Here is a 13269-nt window from a genome sequence, read left to right on the forward strand (position 1 = left end):
ATAATTATCACTGATTTCAAGAGAATCCACAGACCAATGAGGTAACAATCACACCATCTAACACCCATATATTGGAGTCTTTCTCATGTCTGACCGTGCATGCAACCTGAACTTTTATTTACCAACAGCTTTTTCACTGTCCACAGTGTTGGCGTGGCAGTTGGATCATTATCTTTGCACTACAGGACTCAGAATATTCTGGAGGTAAACTGCTTTAGCTATACCCTTTATACCACATAACAATAAATAGTAATCTTGTACTTGAGAATCTCAGAACTATTAAGCCTCGAGAGAAGTCGTGGATTATTTGCTCTGTTTTGGTCGGGTTTGGTCGTAATTTGTAGCGCTCTATTATTCAAGGTACTGCTAACCTGCTAAGTAAGGTTATTTATATGCAGGGATGAATTTGCCATATTCTGAGGATCTTTCAATGCTGCTCCCTTGTCCGAATACTCTTGGAACTGGCTATTATCAAGAAATGGCTTTGCTGAAAGTCTTTTATCAGTAAATTTAAAAAGAAGGCTGCAATCTCCATCTCATAACAGAAAGAAACTGTGCTGACTCAAGCTCCAACTTGTAACATGTTTTAAAATGTTCTTTCGATTAACCTTTCGAGGATTGGTGTAGTTTAATTTTAATTTTCACAGGCAGCGAATGTTCCCAGAACTATTTATTAAGCTGAATTTGTTCAAAACGGTTCACTCTCCTCGTGATAACTTAAATATCACTGGGTCTTTATATTAGTTACTGCTGGATTATGAGTACTCTAATCTAATTAGGTCCCTGCCAAACCAATACTACACAAGAGCAATTGTATCATTTTGAACACCAGGTCTGTTAAACCTGCCTCTAATTAAGAATCACTGTTCTGCTCTAATACTGATCAAAGAGCTGCCTCTTCAAGGGGGTATTGACTGTTTCTGTTAGACCTATTGATGCCTAAACGTCTGAATGGTTTAGCACCAATGCACATATCTAAAGGAATTTCAGTAAGTGCAATCAATTTGAGCTGGAAGACTCGACCTTATTGCAGTTTTAATTGTACACCTCCCACATGCAGACAAAAGTCAGGTGTGTGCTTCCCTGCTCATCAGTTGAAATCAATTTGATTTTAAATCAATACTCACGTAAATTTCTGCCCCATAAAACCCATCCTGGTACACAACTCTGCAAAGAAATAGGAAGCATTATGAATGATTGTATTTGATTACAAAACATCCCCTTTCAAACCTTGGTGCCATCGGAGGACAATACTCCACTAACGAGTAAACCCTTCAATTGCAGCAGCCAGGCCACATTCGCACCAAGTCACAATGCATGCAATTCTTTGTCAAATTGAATCCTTCATAAATATATATATATATATATATATATAAATCTATATATGTACAGTCCCCAGAAGGCATGGAGAGTTCGAATGATCAAGTAACTGAGATTTTTATATTTGGGCTTTCAACCTGTTGTGGACGTGATAACCAGCAACACAAAGGTCTCATTCTGGCACTTCTTGACTAGCAAATGACATTCTTCAGGCTCTGCGGCAACTTGTGCTCTATGGTTACAGTGCACAATGGGGAAGATTTCTGAGGCTTCCATACAAAAGCCACAGCTTAAATCCTGAACGCCTGAAGATACTTTTTAATCACAGCTTTTCTCCCCTCACCCCTCCTAAAAACCCCTATGAACCTCGAGTAGGTTTCCCTGACTTGCAGCTACATGGCTCAATTGAGAACTCTGCAGTAGCGTGATTTGTCGCCAGTTGGAGTGAAATATAAAACATTCCCCAATTTGAATTGTAGGATTGATAGCATTCAAAACCGCCCGGACTTTCTGGCTGGATGAGCACCCCTGCTGGTAAATTTGTACTTCTATAGACTGAGGACTTGCTTTATGCAGCTTGATGCTTCAGAACAATGTAGACGAGATGAGATGCGTGCCAAGAACAAGGTCAAAATGGAGCTCACTGTGTACGACAGGAATTATATACAAAACACTCATTTACTAATAACAACAAATTGTTGACTGAAAGCTGAACTGCTGGGATATCGTGCGAGGAATATATTATTTGGGAAGCTCAGCTACTAATGATTTTCTTTACAGATGTTCTTACATTTTAGATTATACATGAAGCATCAATAATAAATATCAGATGATCTTAAGAAGTCTGATAAAGCTGAAGTTCATGTGCAGTTCTTTTTATCCCCTGGTGGTAGCTGATGTTTTAAAAAACTTTACTCGTGTTTTCATTTCAGAAGAGTTGGTGTGCGAGATTTGCAACCCTAGTGAGAATTTTTCCATACATGGGTTTAGAATTGTAGAATTTAATTTCTCAGGGAAAGAAAGAACAGGAATAATAATCGCAAGTGATAATGTTTTGCTTCAAAAGTAGTTTCATTACGAGAGCCAACTATGTTTTTAATCACTTGGTTAGTAGAATCCAATCTGCTACTTAAAATGTAAAATTTTACACAAAATGCTAGCGGAACATGGCAGGAGACCATTCAGCCCCTCCAGCCTTTCTACATTCAATTAAAACATAGCTGGCACGTACTCCAACTTTATTTACTTAACTTATTTCAAACGAATTCCAGATTTTCATGAGCATTACTTTACTCAAAACAATGTTCGGTTTCACTCGTAACCATTTGCACTCTAATTTTAAGATTATGGCTCCTTTTTCTGGATACCTCCATCAAAGGGCATTGTGTCAGAGTGTTTAGCATTGCTGCCCCACAGTGTCCAGGGACCCAGGTTCAATTCCCGGCTTGGGTCACTGTCTGTGCGGAGTCTGCATATTCTCCCCATGTCTGCCTGGGTTTCCTCCGGGTGCTCCAGTTTCCTCCCACAGTCCAAAAGACGTGTTGGTTAGGTGCATTGGCCATGCTAAATTCTCCCTCGGTGTACCCAAACAGGCTGCAGAGTGTGGCAACTAGGAGATTTTTACAATAACTTAATTGCAGTGTTTATTAGTGTCACAAGTAGTCACATATTAAGAACAAACTTTAAACAAAGAAAGTAGTTCCTCTGTATATACTCGATCAAATCCATGAATCATTTTATGAACCTGAAATTCATCACCCCTAATAAAACAGAATACAAATGACCTATATCCATCGTGTCTGTCCACATAATTCAACACTTTGAAAGAATTTAATTGGAGTGAATCTATGGGATATCACATCTGAGATCAATCTATCTTTCCAGAGGTGTGGCTCTAGACTGATAGGTAGTACCACAGAAAGGGCCATCAAACTAAGAATCATCTTCAAACTTGAATGAACAATTCTCTACTCCTTCATCTAAATTATTAAGTATAGAAGATGAAGAGTGATCTAACCGAGCTGTTTAAGATGATTAATGAGTCAATAACATAATTCCCTCTAATTTCCCTTTGTTGTGCACATAGCCTCTTTAAAATTGTTGTGTGGCCATACCTATGCAGATCTCCAATACTTCTTGTTTGGCCCCCATGTGGTAAGCTTTGAACTACCTGTTCAGCTTAGAAGGAACATCAGTTGATAGGTCGATAGAAGGAAACTAATTCCTCTGGTGATAGAGTCCAACAGGACAGGGATAACCTTCAAGATATTAGGTCATACAGGGATTAGGAAGCACTTCTCACTCAGGGTGGTGGAAATCGAGATCTGTCCTACCCAAGAAGCTGTTGAAGTAGTGTTAACTGAGAATGGCAACACTGAGACTGATAGAGCTTATTAGTTATTAATGCTTATATAACCAAGCTGGGTAGATAGAGTTAAGATGTAGATCAGCCATGCTCTAAATGAATGATGGAAGAAGCTTAAGAAACTGAATAACCCATTCCTGCTCCTGGTTTCTGTGTTCCTATTAGTATGTGTGGAGAAAAGCTACGGCTGCAGTATAGATTCCTGGGAGACACCATTTGTCCTATCCTATCTTCTATCTCCCAACCAATCACCAACCCATGTCATAAGATTACCTTCAAATTTGTGGATATTTGATAATTATCTTATGCTTATCAAACGGCTTGTGTAAGTCCAAATGACCAGCAGCTGGAAACATTCTCCTCTCCACCATAACCTCCATAAAACATTCAATTTGATCAATCAGACACAGTCTACCTTTTACAAACCTATTCATAGAATCCTATAGTGCAAGAGGAGGCCATTTGAGTAGCACCGAACACAATCCAACCCAGATCCTAGCCCCATAACCCCTTGCATCTATCCTAGCTAGTCTCCCTGATGCTAAGGGGCAATTTAACATTGTCAATCCATCTAACCTGCACATTGTAGGAGGAAACTGGAGCACCCGGAAGAAACCCACGCAGACATGGGGAGAATGTGCAGACTCCACACAGACAGTGACCCAAGCCGGGAATTGAACTAGGGTTCCTGGCATTCTGAGGCAACAGTGCTAACCACTGTGCCGCCCTTATACTCATCCAATTTGTTGGTCATTCTATCCCCAGTGATAGACACCAGTAACTTTCCCTTCCCTCGTGCCAAACTGACAGGTCTGTAGCTACCTGGTTGTTCCTTCATTCTTAAATACTGAGCCTTCCTAGAATTTTTAGCTGAAAGGCGTAGTTTTGAAATGGAGATAGCTTTGGCAAATTGTGACTAAAATCCTCACCTATATATTCCCAACAGCTCCTGAAAACTTGCATGTCTTATCTATTTTCTCTATTACAATTTTTATTTACTTGAATTAAATCCATTAAGTTCCAGTCCTTGATAGTTTTAACTTCCATTGAATTATTGGCACGATATGCTTTTTCTCCTGCTAGAGAAGATATAATCCATTATGTTCTCACCTGCTCCTGTCTTTGCCAATTTCCATTTCTTAAAGATTTATAAGACGTTTCTGTGTTAGCTTTGACATCCCTTGGAAGTTCTTCATATTCCCTTTCTACAGCTTTATTACTTTCTTTGTATCCCTTTGGTGTTTTTAATAGCTCGCCAAGTCTGCTGCATTTTCACTTCACCTTGTATTTGTGTAAACTTTTTCTGTTTAGCCTGTCAAGCCTGTCAAATTACTCAGTGTGTGTAACAACAACTCGTCCTCAGAGCGAAAGCAAATTCCCTGCTCTCCGAGGACAGAGCTGATGCTTCAACCATAGGCTCCAAACTACTAAATTACCAGTTAGCTGATTACAATCGCACGGGGCTGACCTGGTGGGAATGGCTAGACATTGTCTGAATTGCAGCATGCAAGTAAGTCATATCTAAGTCAAGTAGAATAGTATTTCATTGATTACAATTAAGTCATCCACTAACTGAGTTATAAAAGAGACAAAGTAGATCATAGAACCCTACAGTGCAGAAAGAGGCCCTTCGAGTCTGCACCGAACACAGCCCCACCCAGGCCCTACGCCCATGTCCCTACATATTATACCCACTAATCCCTCTAACCTCCACTACCCTGGACACTGAGGGGCAATTTCTTAGTATGACCAATCAACCTAACCCGCACATCTTTGGATTGTGGGAGGAAACCGGAGCACCGGGAGGAAACCCATGCAGACCCGAGGAGAACATGCAAACTCCACACAGACAGTGACCCGAGCCGAGAATCGAACCCAGGACCCTGGAGCTGTGAAGCAGCAGTGCTAATCACTGAGATACCGTGCCATTCAAGTAAACGTTGAGCTATTGTAATCATGCACCCAGATATCTAATGGCATCTTGAAAAAGCCCATTAATGTATGTGTTCCTCCATTTTATAATGGCCATGATAATATCAGAAAGGAAGCAACGTGAGTGAGCAAACTGACTTCATAACTCGTATTCACGTTATTGTGAATGTAAATACAGAGAGGATAAAAACAATTAAGCTAATATGTAACCCTCCCTCCGCACTCTAGACAATCAACAAAAATGCTGCAAGATAAGGGATATTTCTATTTTTGAACTGATAATTAGTACCATTTAAGGCAGATGCAAGAGCGGGGGTGGAAGGGAGAGGAGGTGGTGGAAGAGAATAATTAGCCACATTTGTGGTGAAAAATAGGAACTTCAAACATAAATTAGGACAAATAATTTTCCTGTGAAGACTTTAATTAAAATGCGATCCAATTATGCATCTCAGCTCATAAAGCAAGTGATCTTTCAAAAGTAAATTTGCCCTCTGTATCTCACATTAGCCAGGCTGTACTGGCTCACTTCCACTTTGTTACAGCATCATTTGAGGCATTTTACCAACAGTTTTTTTTTGCTTAATTTGTAGTCACATTTATTGCTTCCACTGTTTTGTTTTGAATTAAGAACACTGTCCTCGAAAGGCGATGTGAATGGTGATTGCCACAGAATTACAGGGAATTTAAATACAGGTCCAAGCCCTAGGTTAATGACCAGAGTGGCGAGAAGGCAGCTGTTGTATTCTGCGCAGCAAAACTGTAAGCCTAATTTTTGATCAATGGGTTTACAATTTCACCAGACTCAGTGTGCCATGGAAACCTTTCCCCGTAGATGTGTCAAATTTCCCATTACACTTTACAGTTTCAAAGTCAAAGTGCTCACACAGATATGAGCAGAACCATGCATAAGTGGATGTTCATTCAAAAGTCAAATACTCGCTACTCACAGAATTTGTCTGTAATCTATTGTAAATTACGCATTGGTGAAACAGCATAAAGGAAGAAAACACCTTCTCCATATCATCAAAGCACAAATGCACGTCACAGATCATGGCTGGCAATTGGGTGGCACGGTGGCACAGTGATTAGCACTGCTGTCTCACAGCACCAGGGACCAGGGTTTGATTCCCAGCTTGGGTTACTGTCTGTGCGATGCCTGCAGTTTTTCCCTGTGTCTGCATGGGTTTCCTCCAGGTGCTCCTGTTTCCTCCCACAGTCTGAAAGATGTGCTGATTAGGTGCATTGGCCATGCTAGATTCTACCTCAGTGTACCCAAACAGGCGCCGGAGTGTGGTAACTAGGGGATTTTCACGGTAACTTCATTGCAGTGTTAACATAAGCCTACTTGTGACACTAATAAATAAACTTTAAACAATACTGTATCCTAATGCTGTGCCAAACAGCTGGGAGTGAATGAAAAACTAATCATTGAGTGAGCCCAAAACAGCTACCACTAAATTTATTAATCCACGTACTTTGAAGGAAATTAAATTCATAGGAAGCTTCTTGCACTGGGCACTTGATAATGGGCCATTAACTTAAACTGCCAGGTCACGAACGCAGTCAGCTTTGAGGTAATACTTACGCTCCATACGTGGGGATTGGTGGCGGTGGGGGTGCAGCGCGGAAGGTGTTGTAAACAGCGCGACCTCGCCCCCGTAAATGAGCTCCTCGATAGGCCACAGCTGCTCCAGCTCCAGGGTATGGAAAACCAGTCACTAGAGGCAGAGAGGAAAATCAGGTTTACTAGATTGCCTTGCATTCATTACAGCTCAATTAGAAGCTAAATTGATTAAGCGTTTCATATGAGCACTCATTTGATTGATCTCATTATGCAGCATATTGCTCAGCAAGATGTAAAACATTCCCTACAAAATGTTTCTTAAAAGTTGCATCTCTCCAGGTGCCGAGCGATTCCAGCAAAGTGCTTTCCAGATTCGTGGAAAAATAACGGGCACCAAATAGCTGGGAGGATTGGGGGGAGGGAGGGTTAATTCAGGGGAAAGGGTTTCACAGAGGCTTTCAATGTTATTTAGAGGGAAGGAGGTCACTAGTTACATCTGCTGGAGAAGAGCATTGCAGAAGGTGAGGGGCTACGGGCTGGAGGAGCAGCCAGCAAGGGTGAAGTGGGGGAGGAAAGAGTAGGCTGGCGACGAGAGGATGTACACAGATTTGGAGAAAATTGCTGAGGCAGCGAAATGTTCAAAGATAAGGACAACAGCCCTCAGAATGGGGAGTGAAGGGCCAGTGGCAATGTCAAAAAGGAAGGTATGGAAATGTCAGCCTTGGCATGGTGCTAAGAATGTGCGCCATGTTGTTCTGGATGAATTTTATTTTGTGAATAGTGACGGCCCAGATGGGGCACCCGGATGAGCACTCAGATCCTGCACGGACCAGCGGGTGGGGGTATTCACAGATATCTTCAATCTCTCTTTACACCAATCTCAGATCCATATCTGCTTCAAGAAGATGACTACAGCTCAGTCTTCAACAGCATTATTCCTGTGAAACCTATCTCCAAACTCCACGATCTGGGGTTCAGCTCCTCCCTCTGCGACTGGATCCTGAACTCCCTAAGCCACAGGCTGCAACCAGTAAGGATGAGCAACAACACCTCCTCCATGATTATCCTCAACACCAGGCTGTGTCACTTACTATGCTCCTTCTATACCTATGATTGTGTGGCCAAATTCCCTTCCATCTTGATTTTCAAGTTTGCTGATGATACTATCATAGTAGATTGGACCTCAAACAATGATGAGATGGAGTACAGGAAAGAGACAGAAAACCTGGTGAACTGGTGCGACGACAAAATCTCTCCCTCAATGTCAATAAAATGAAGGAGATATCATCAACTTCAGGAAGTATAATGAAGGATATGCCCCTGTCTACATCAATGGGGATGAAGTAACAATAGTTGCAAGCTTCAAGTTTTTAGGTGTTCAGATAACCAACAACCTGTCCTGGTCCCTCCAAGCTGATGCCATAGTTAAGAAAACTCACCAAAACCTCTATTTTCTCAAGAGAATAAGGAAATCTGTCACGTCAGCTATGACTCCCACCAACATTTACAGATGCACCATAGAAAGCATTCTTTCTGGTTGTATCGCAGCTTGGTATGGCTCCCGCTCTGTCCAAGACTGCAATAAACTACAAAGAATCATGAACGAAGCCCAGTCCATCACTCAAAACAGCTCCATCCACTGACATTGTCTACATTACCCACTGCCTCAGAAAAGCCATCAGCATAATCAAGGACCCCATGTACCCTGGATATATCTCTTCCACCTTCCCCCATTGGGAAAAGATACAAAAGTCTGAAAACACGTGCCAACCGACTCAAGAACAGCTTCTTCCCTGCTGCCATCAGGCTTTTGAATGGACCTATCTCACATTAAGCTAATCTTTCTCTACACCCTAGCTATGACTGTAACACTACATTTTGCACTCTCTCCTTTTCTTCTCTATGCACAGTATGCTTTGTCTGAATAGCGCGCAAGAAACAATACTTCTCACTGTATACCAATTCATGTGACAATAATAAACCAAATCAAAGGCCAGCAAGGTATGTGTCAGAGAGGGTTGCCTTGAGATCATAAAGGTTTGAATCAGGGTTTGGTAGTGGAAAGGCAGACATTTATTAAGGAAAAGAAAGAAAGTGGTTGCAGCGATAAAGGAAATTTGGGTGAGCTCAATGTAATAAAGCTCCATAACTCTGCACACGACCAAAAGTGGCAATCAGGAAGGTTGGTGGAGTTGAGACTGGGGGTGAGTAACTACTATTCAAGTGATAAAAACCATGTATACCATCTGCTTCTGTCGTTTGCATTGATGCTACATGGTGAGGCAGAATGAAGTATAATTTGTGCTCAATATTAAAGTTTTAAGCACTTTGCCACTCAATCATTTAAAATACCCCACAACCTGGGATGCTCAGTACCACAAGTGCCGGTAAGTACAGCAATCCATATTGATGGTTAGAATGATTAATCTCAGGTGCAGTTGTCACTCTTAACTACCTTCTGCTACCTCCACCAATACTGAACCTGTAAATGTAAACTTGTTGAATGAAAATACTTTATTGCCACGTTTATCTGTTTCACAGTGGAATTAACTTCAAGGCAACAGTCAAGCTACTATTTCAGAACGCTCGTTAGTAAGGCCATTAACAGGAAGTTTCAAAACAATATATCAGTTTCACTCCCTTTAGGCAGAAGAAGTAGCAGAGAACAAAAATTCAGGCAGGTTCATTATGCCTCCCACTTCCTCCTAGTTTTACCACCCATTTGCTGTTGGGGCTGGTAATGATCCAGCAGAGAAAGTGTCTGGGAACCAACATCACCATTCAAAGGACTTGCAAACCCAACTTCTAGGGAGATGATCGGGACGTCTTTTGTGAATGAGAAATTTTTGAGAGTCAAGTGATCTAGGCTTTTGAGTGGTTTTTAATGCAAGTGAAATCAGAGTATATGTCCCATCATAGCAACATGTGTCTGGTGTAAAATTGACTGATTATCCAGTTTCTTTGATGAGCCAACAGTGCTGGGGAGAGCCCTTTTCAAATCTGCAGACTCATAAAATTAAACAGAAGTTATGAACGAGTAAGAAATAAAAACATAACGAGAACTACTGTCCGGATTTCCAGCACTCAAAATGGTCCAGGTGCTTCTACTTGGATTCTCTGCTCCAGGCATAACAGTCATTAAGCACCAATAATAACTGACTAGTGTACTGAAGGAAACAAAATCTCGACTTTGCATGTTAATGAAAGCATTCAGCTCAGCCCCAGTCACAGCACACTCCAGTTTATCTTTGCAGAACATAACGGAAAATGAGACACATCTGACAGGAATGAGTGTGCCTTCACTGATAAGTTATAATTCACTCGGGGGAACAAAAATACAAATGGTTCAACATTGTGGGCTGTATTCGAGAACATGTTTAATTCTGAACTCAGCGGTGATTAATGAATAGATGATGAGGCTGATCTTCTTTCATATGCATGGAAGACCTCAGCACAGTGGAGGTCACCAAAGCAACATCCTGCTACTTGTTCTGTCATTTAAAATGGAACTTGTTCTACAATTATCATTGTTATTTCCAATGCACGATAGTCCGCGTCACTTCAGTGGAAGTAAAAAAATTGTCAGATGAAAAATAGGGCAATGTGCATGGTGCTACACTGACCTTTCACCTCTGTGACCTGGGTTCAAATTCAGCCCAGGCTGACACACTGAAAGTCTCTGTCAGCTGCCTAAAAGTGTCCAAAGTGACATGGGTTTGGGTGGTCTTGGTCAAGCTCTTATTGGGTATGGGGGCCAAAGCTTTATCTGACAGTATCATTTACAAGGCTGCAGTATGATTGTGTGTGTTCTTCCTCTAAAGGAAGGGCAGGCTGAGGTAAATTGTTGCTGTGGAGCATAAGGGACCTTTATTCTGTCACATCTAATCCAGGAATATTTGATAGACACTATGGGGGCGGGGTGGAGGGAATGGAATTTTCCTGTCCTACTCGCTGCAGGAATTGTAGCGGGTGGGACAGGACCATGCAAATGTCCATTCAGCTCGGGCGGGATTTTCCGGTTTTGGGGCGAGCGGGTGGAAAATCCCGCCTTATGAGGTTGAAATAATTGGGAGAGGGATAGGGAGGGGATGATTTCAAGTAACTGGCATTGGGATCAACGAAAAGGAAAATTGTCTAGTATCTATTAATGGGCTCCAACTGTAAGTTGAAAAGTACCCCCATATCTCAACATGATTTTCTAGATCTGAGCTACTATACAAAGTGTTCCATAAATTCTTTTCAATGGGAATGGCCTCAAGCCTATAATAACATTGTTTACGTTGCAATCTTTATTGTAAAACAGCTTTTATGACAAGTTGTATCAATATGTTTTCGCTGTTATCAGATCTAGAAAATTCCAATCTGTGATTTTAGCATGGAAAATATTTCAGAACCATAGTGAGGACAGTCCCTCTGAATCCTACCTCCAGTAAAATAAGAAGTCCATTCTTTTGGATTGCTATACCATTTTATTTGGAATGGTGAGCAGAGGAAATCATTGCCAAAGCATTATAATGATATTAATCAAGGTCCACACTGACATCTCACCAAAGTAACCAACTGATGGCCTCCAAGCCCATATTTGGACACCAAAAATGCCAATGACTGCACTAATGGTTGTAGAAGGAGAAGCTGGTGGGCATGCCACTAAGCTTTTCTCTCAGCACAGGAATGCTCTTCCTCAGCCCCGGAGGGCATCGAGATGGCCTACATAGAGAGAGAAGATGAGGACGAAGTACCGAGGAGTCAAGTACAATGTTCATCCAGCCCGCAAGAACTGATTCAGAGTAACTGCAACCACTGAACAACGCAACCGCTGAACCGACCAACACGAAGCAATGGAAGAAAAGAATCAAAGCATACATGAGAACATAAGAACTTAAGAAATAGGAGCAGGAGTAGGCCATCTGGCCCTTCGAGCCTGCCCCGCCATTCAATAAGATCATGGCTGATCTGTCGTGGCTCAGTTCCACTTTCCGGCCCTCTCCCCATAACCCTTAATCCCCTCTCTTATCAAAAACCCATCAACCCGCTTCTTGAAAATATTTAGCGAGGCAGCCTCCACCACTTCAACGGGTAGAGAATTCCAGAGATTCACCACCCTTTGAGTGAAGAAGTTCCTCCTCAACTCCGTTCTAAAACGCCCCCCCTTTATCTTGAGGCTGTGCCCCCTAGTCCTAGTTCTTTTTTGAGTGGGAAGAGTCTCTCCACCTCTATCCTATCCATCCCATTCATCATCTTATACGTCTCAATGAGATCTCCCCTCATTCTTCTAAACTCCAACGAGTACAAGCCTAGTTTATTCAGCCTCTCCTCATAGCTCAACCCCCTCAACTCCGGTATCAGCCTAGTAAACCTCCTCTGCACTCCCTGCAAGGCCAAAATATCTTTGCGCAGGTGCGGCGCCCAAAACTGCTCACAGTACTCCAGCTGCGGCCTCACCAATGCCCTATACAGCTGCAGCAAGACCTCCCTACTTTTATATTCAATCCCCTTCGCTATGAAGGCCAGCATCCCATTCGCCTTCCTGACCACCTGCTGCACCTGCAAGCTGGGTTTTTGCGACTCATGCACAAGGACCCTGAGGTCCCTCTGCACCGTCGCCTGCTGCAGTTTTTCGCCCCGTAAGTAATAGTCCTTCCTACCATTCTTCCTACCAAAGTGGACCACCTCACACTTGCCAACATTAAATTCCATTTGCCATTTCCTGGCCCATTCGCCCAGCCTATCTAGATCCTTCTGCAGACTCTCCACACCCTCCGCACAATTTGCCGTTCCCCCAATCTTGGTGTCATCCGCAAATTTCGACACCCTACGCTCGGTTCCCTCCTCCAGATCATCTATATAAATGGTAAAAAGCTGGATGCCAAGACAATATCAAGAACCAGAAGCAACAGAACCCACCATTCTTCCAACAGAATGGCAAACAAGAAATGGACCGGAATTCTCTGACCTTGCCTGCAGCTGGGATTCCCCTGACCCGGCTGCTGTGAATGGAGATTTTGCTGAGGGCCAACTTCTCCATTCTGTCTGGCAACGATGGTGGGGCGTGCAAAGCCAGGGAATTCTGGTCCTGGAATGGTTATAA

The 13269-nt window shown here is 42.4% G+C and overlaps 1 protein-coding gene across 11 annotated transcripts in view; it reads right to left on the minus strand.

Moving 5' to 3' along the window:
• The window catches only part of rbfox3a (RNA binding fox-1 homolog 3a), a 1494706-nt gene that overhangs the window by 36191 nt on the left and 1445246 nt on the right, over positions 1-13269 (minus strand). For all 11 annotated transcript variants that reach the window (XM_080208868.1, XM_080208867.1, XM_080208866.1 and 8 more), the window contains 2 exons: positions 7203-7335; positions 1128-1167 (listed from right to left, as the gene is read on the minus strand). In XM_080208868.1, the coding sequence (XP_080064994.1) occupies positions 1128-1167; positions 7203-7335 (173 nt within the window). The remainder of the gene's footprint in view (positions 1-1127; positions 1168-7202; positions 7336-13269) is intronic.

The sequence above is a fragment of the Carcharhinus amblyrhynchos genome, chromosome 21 (assembly GCF_965287045.1).
Source record: "Carcharhinus amblyrhynchos chromosome 21, sCarAmb.v2.hapA, whole genome shotgun sequence".
NCBI classification, from domain to species: Eukaryota; Metazoa; Chordata; class Chondrichthyes; order Carcharhiniformes; family Carcharhinidae; genus Carcharhinus; species Carcharhinus amblyrhynchos.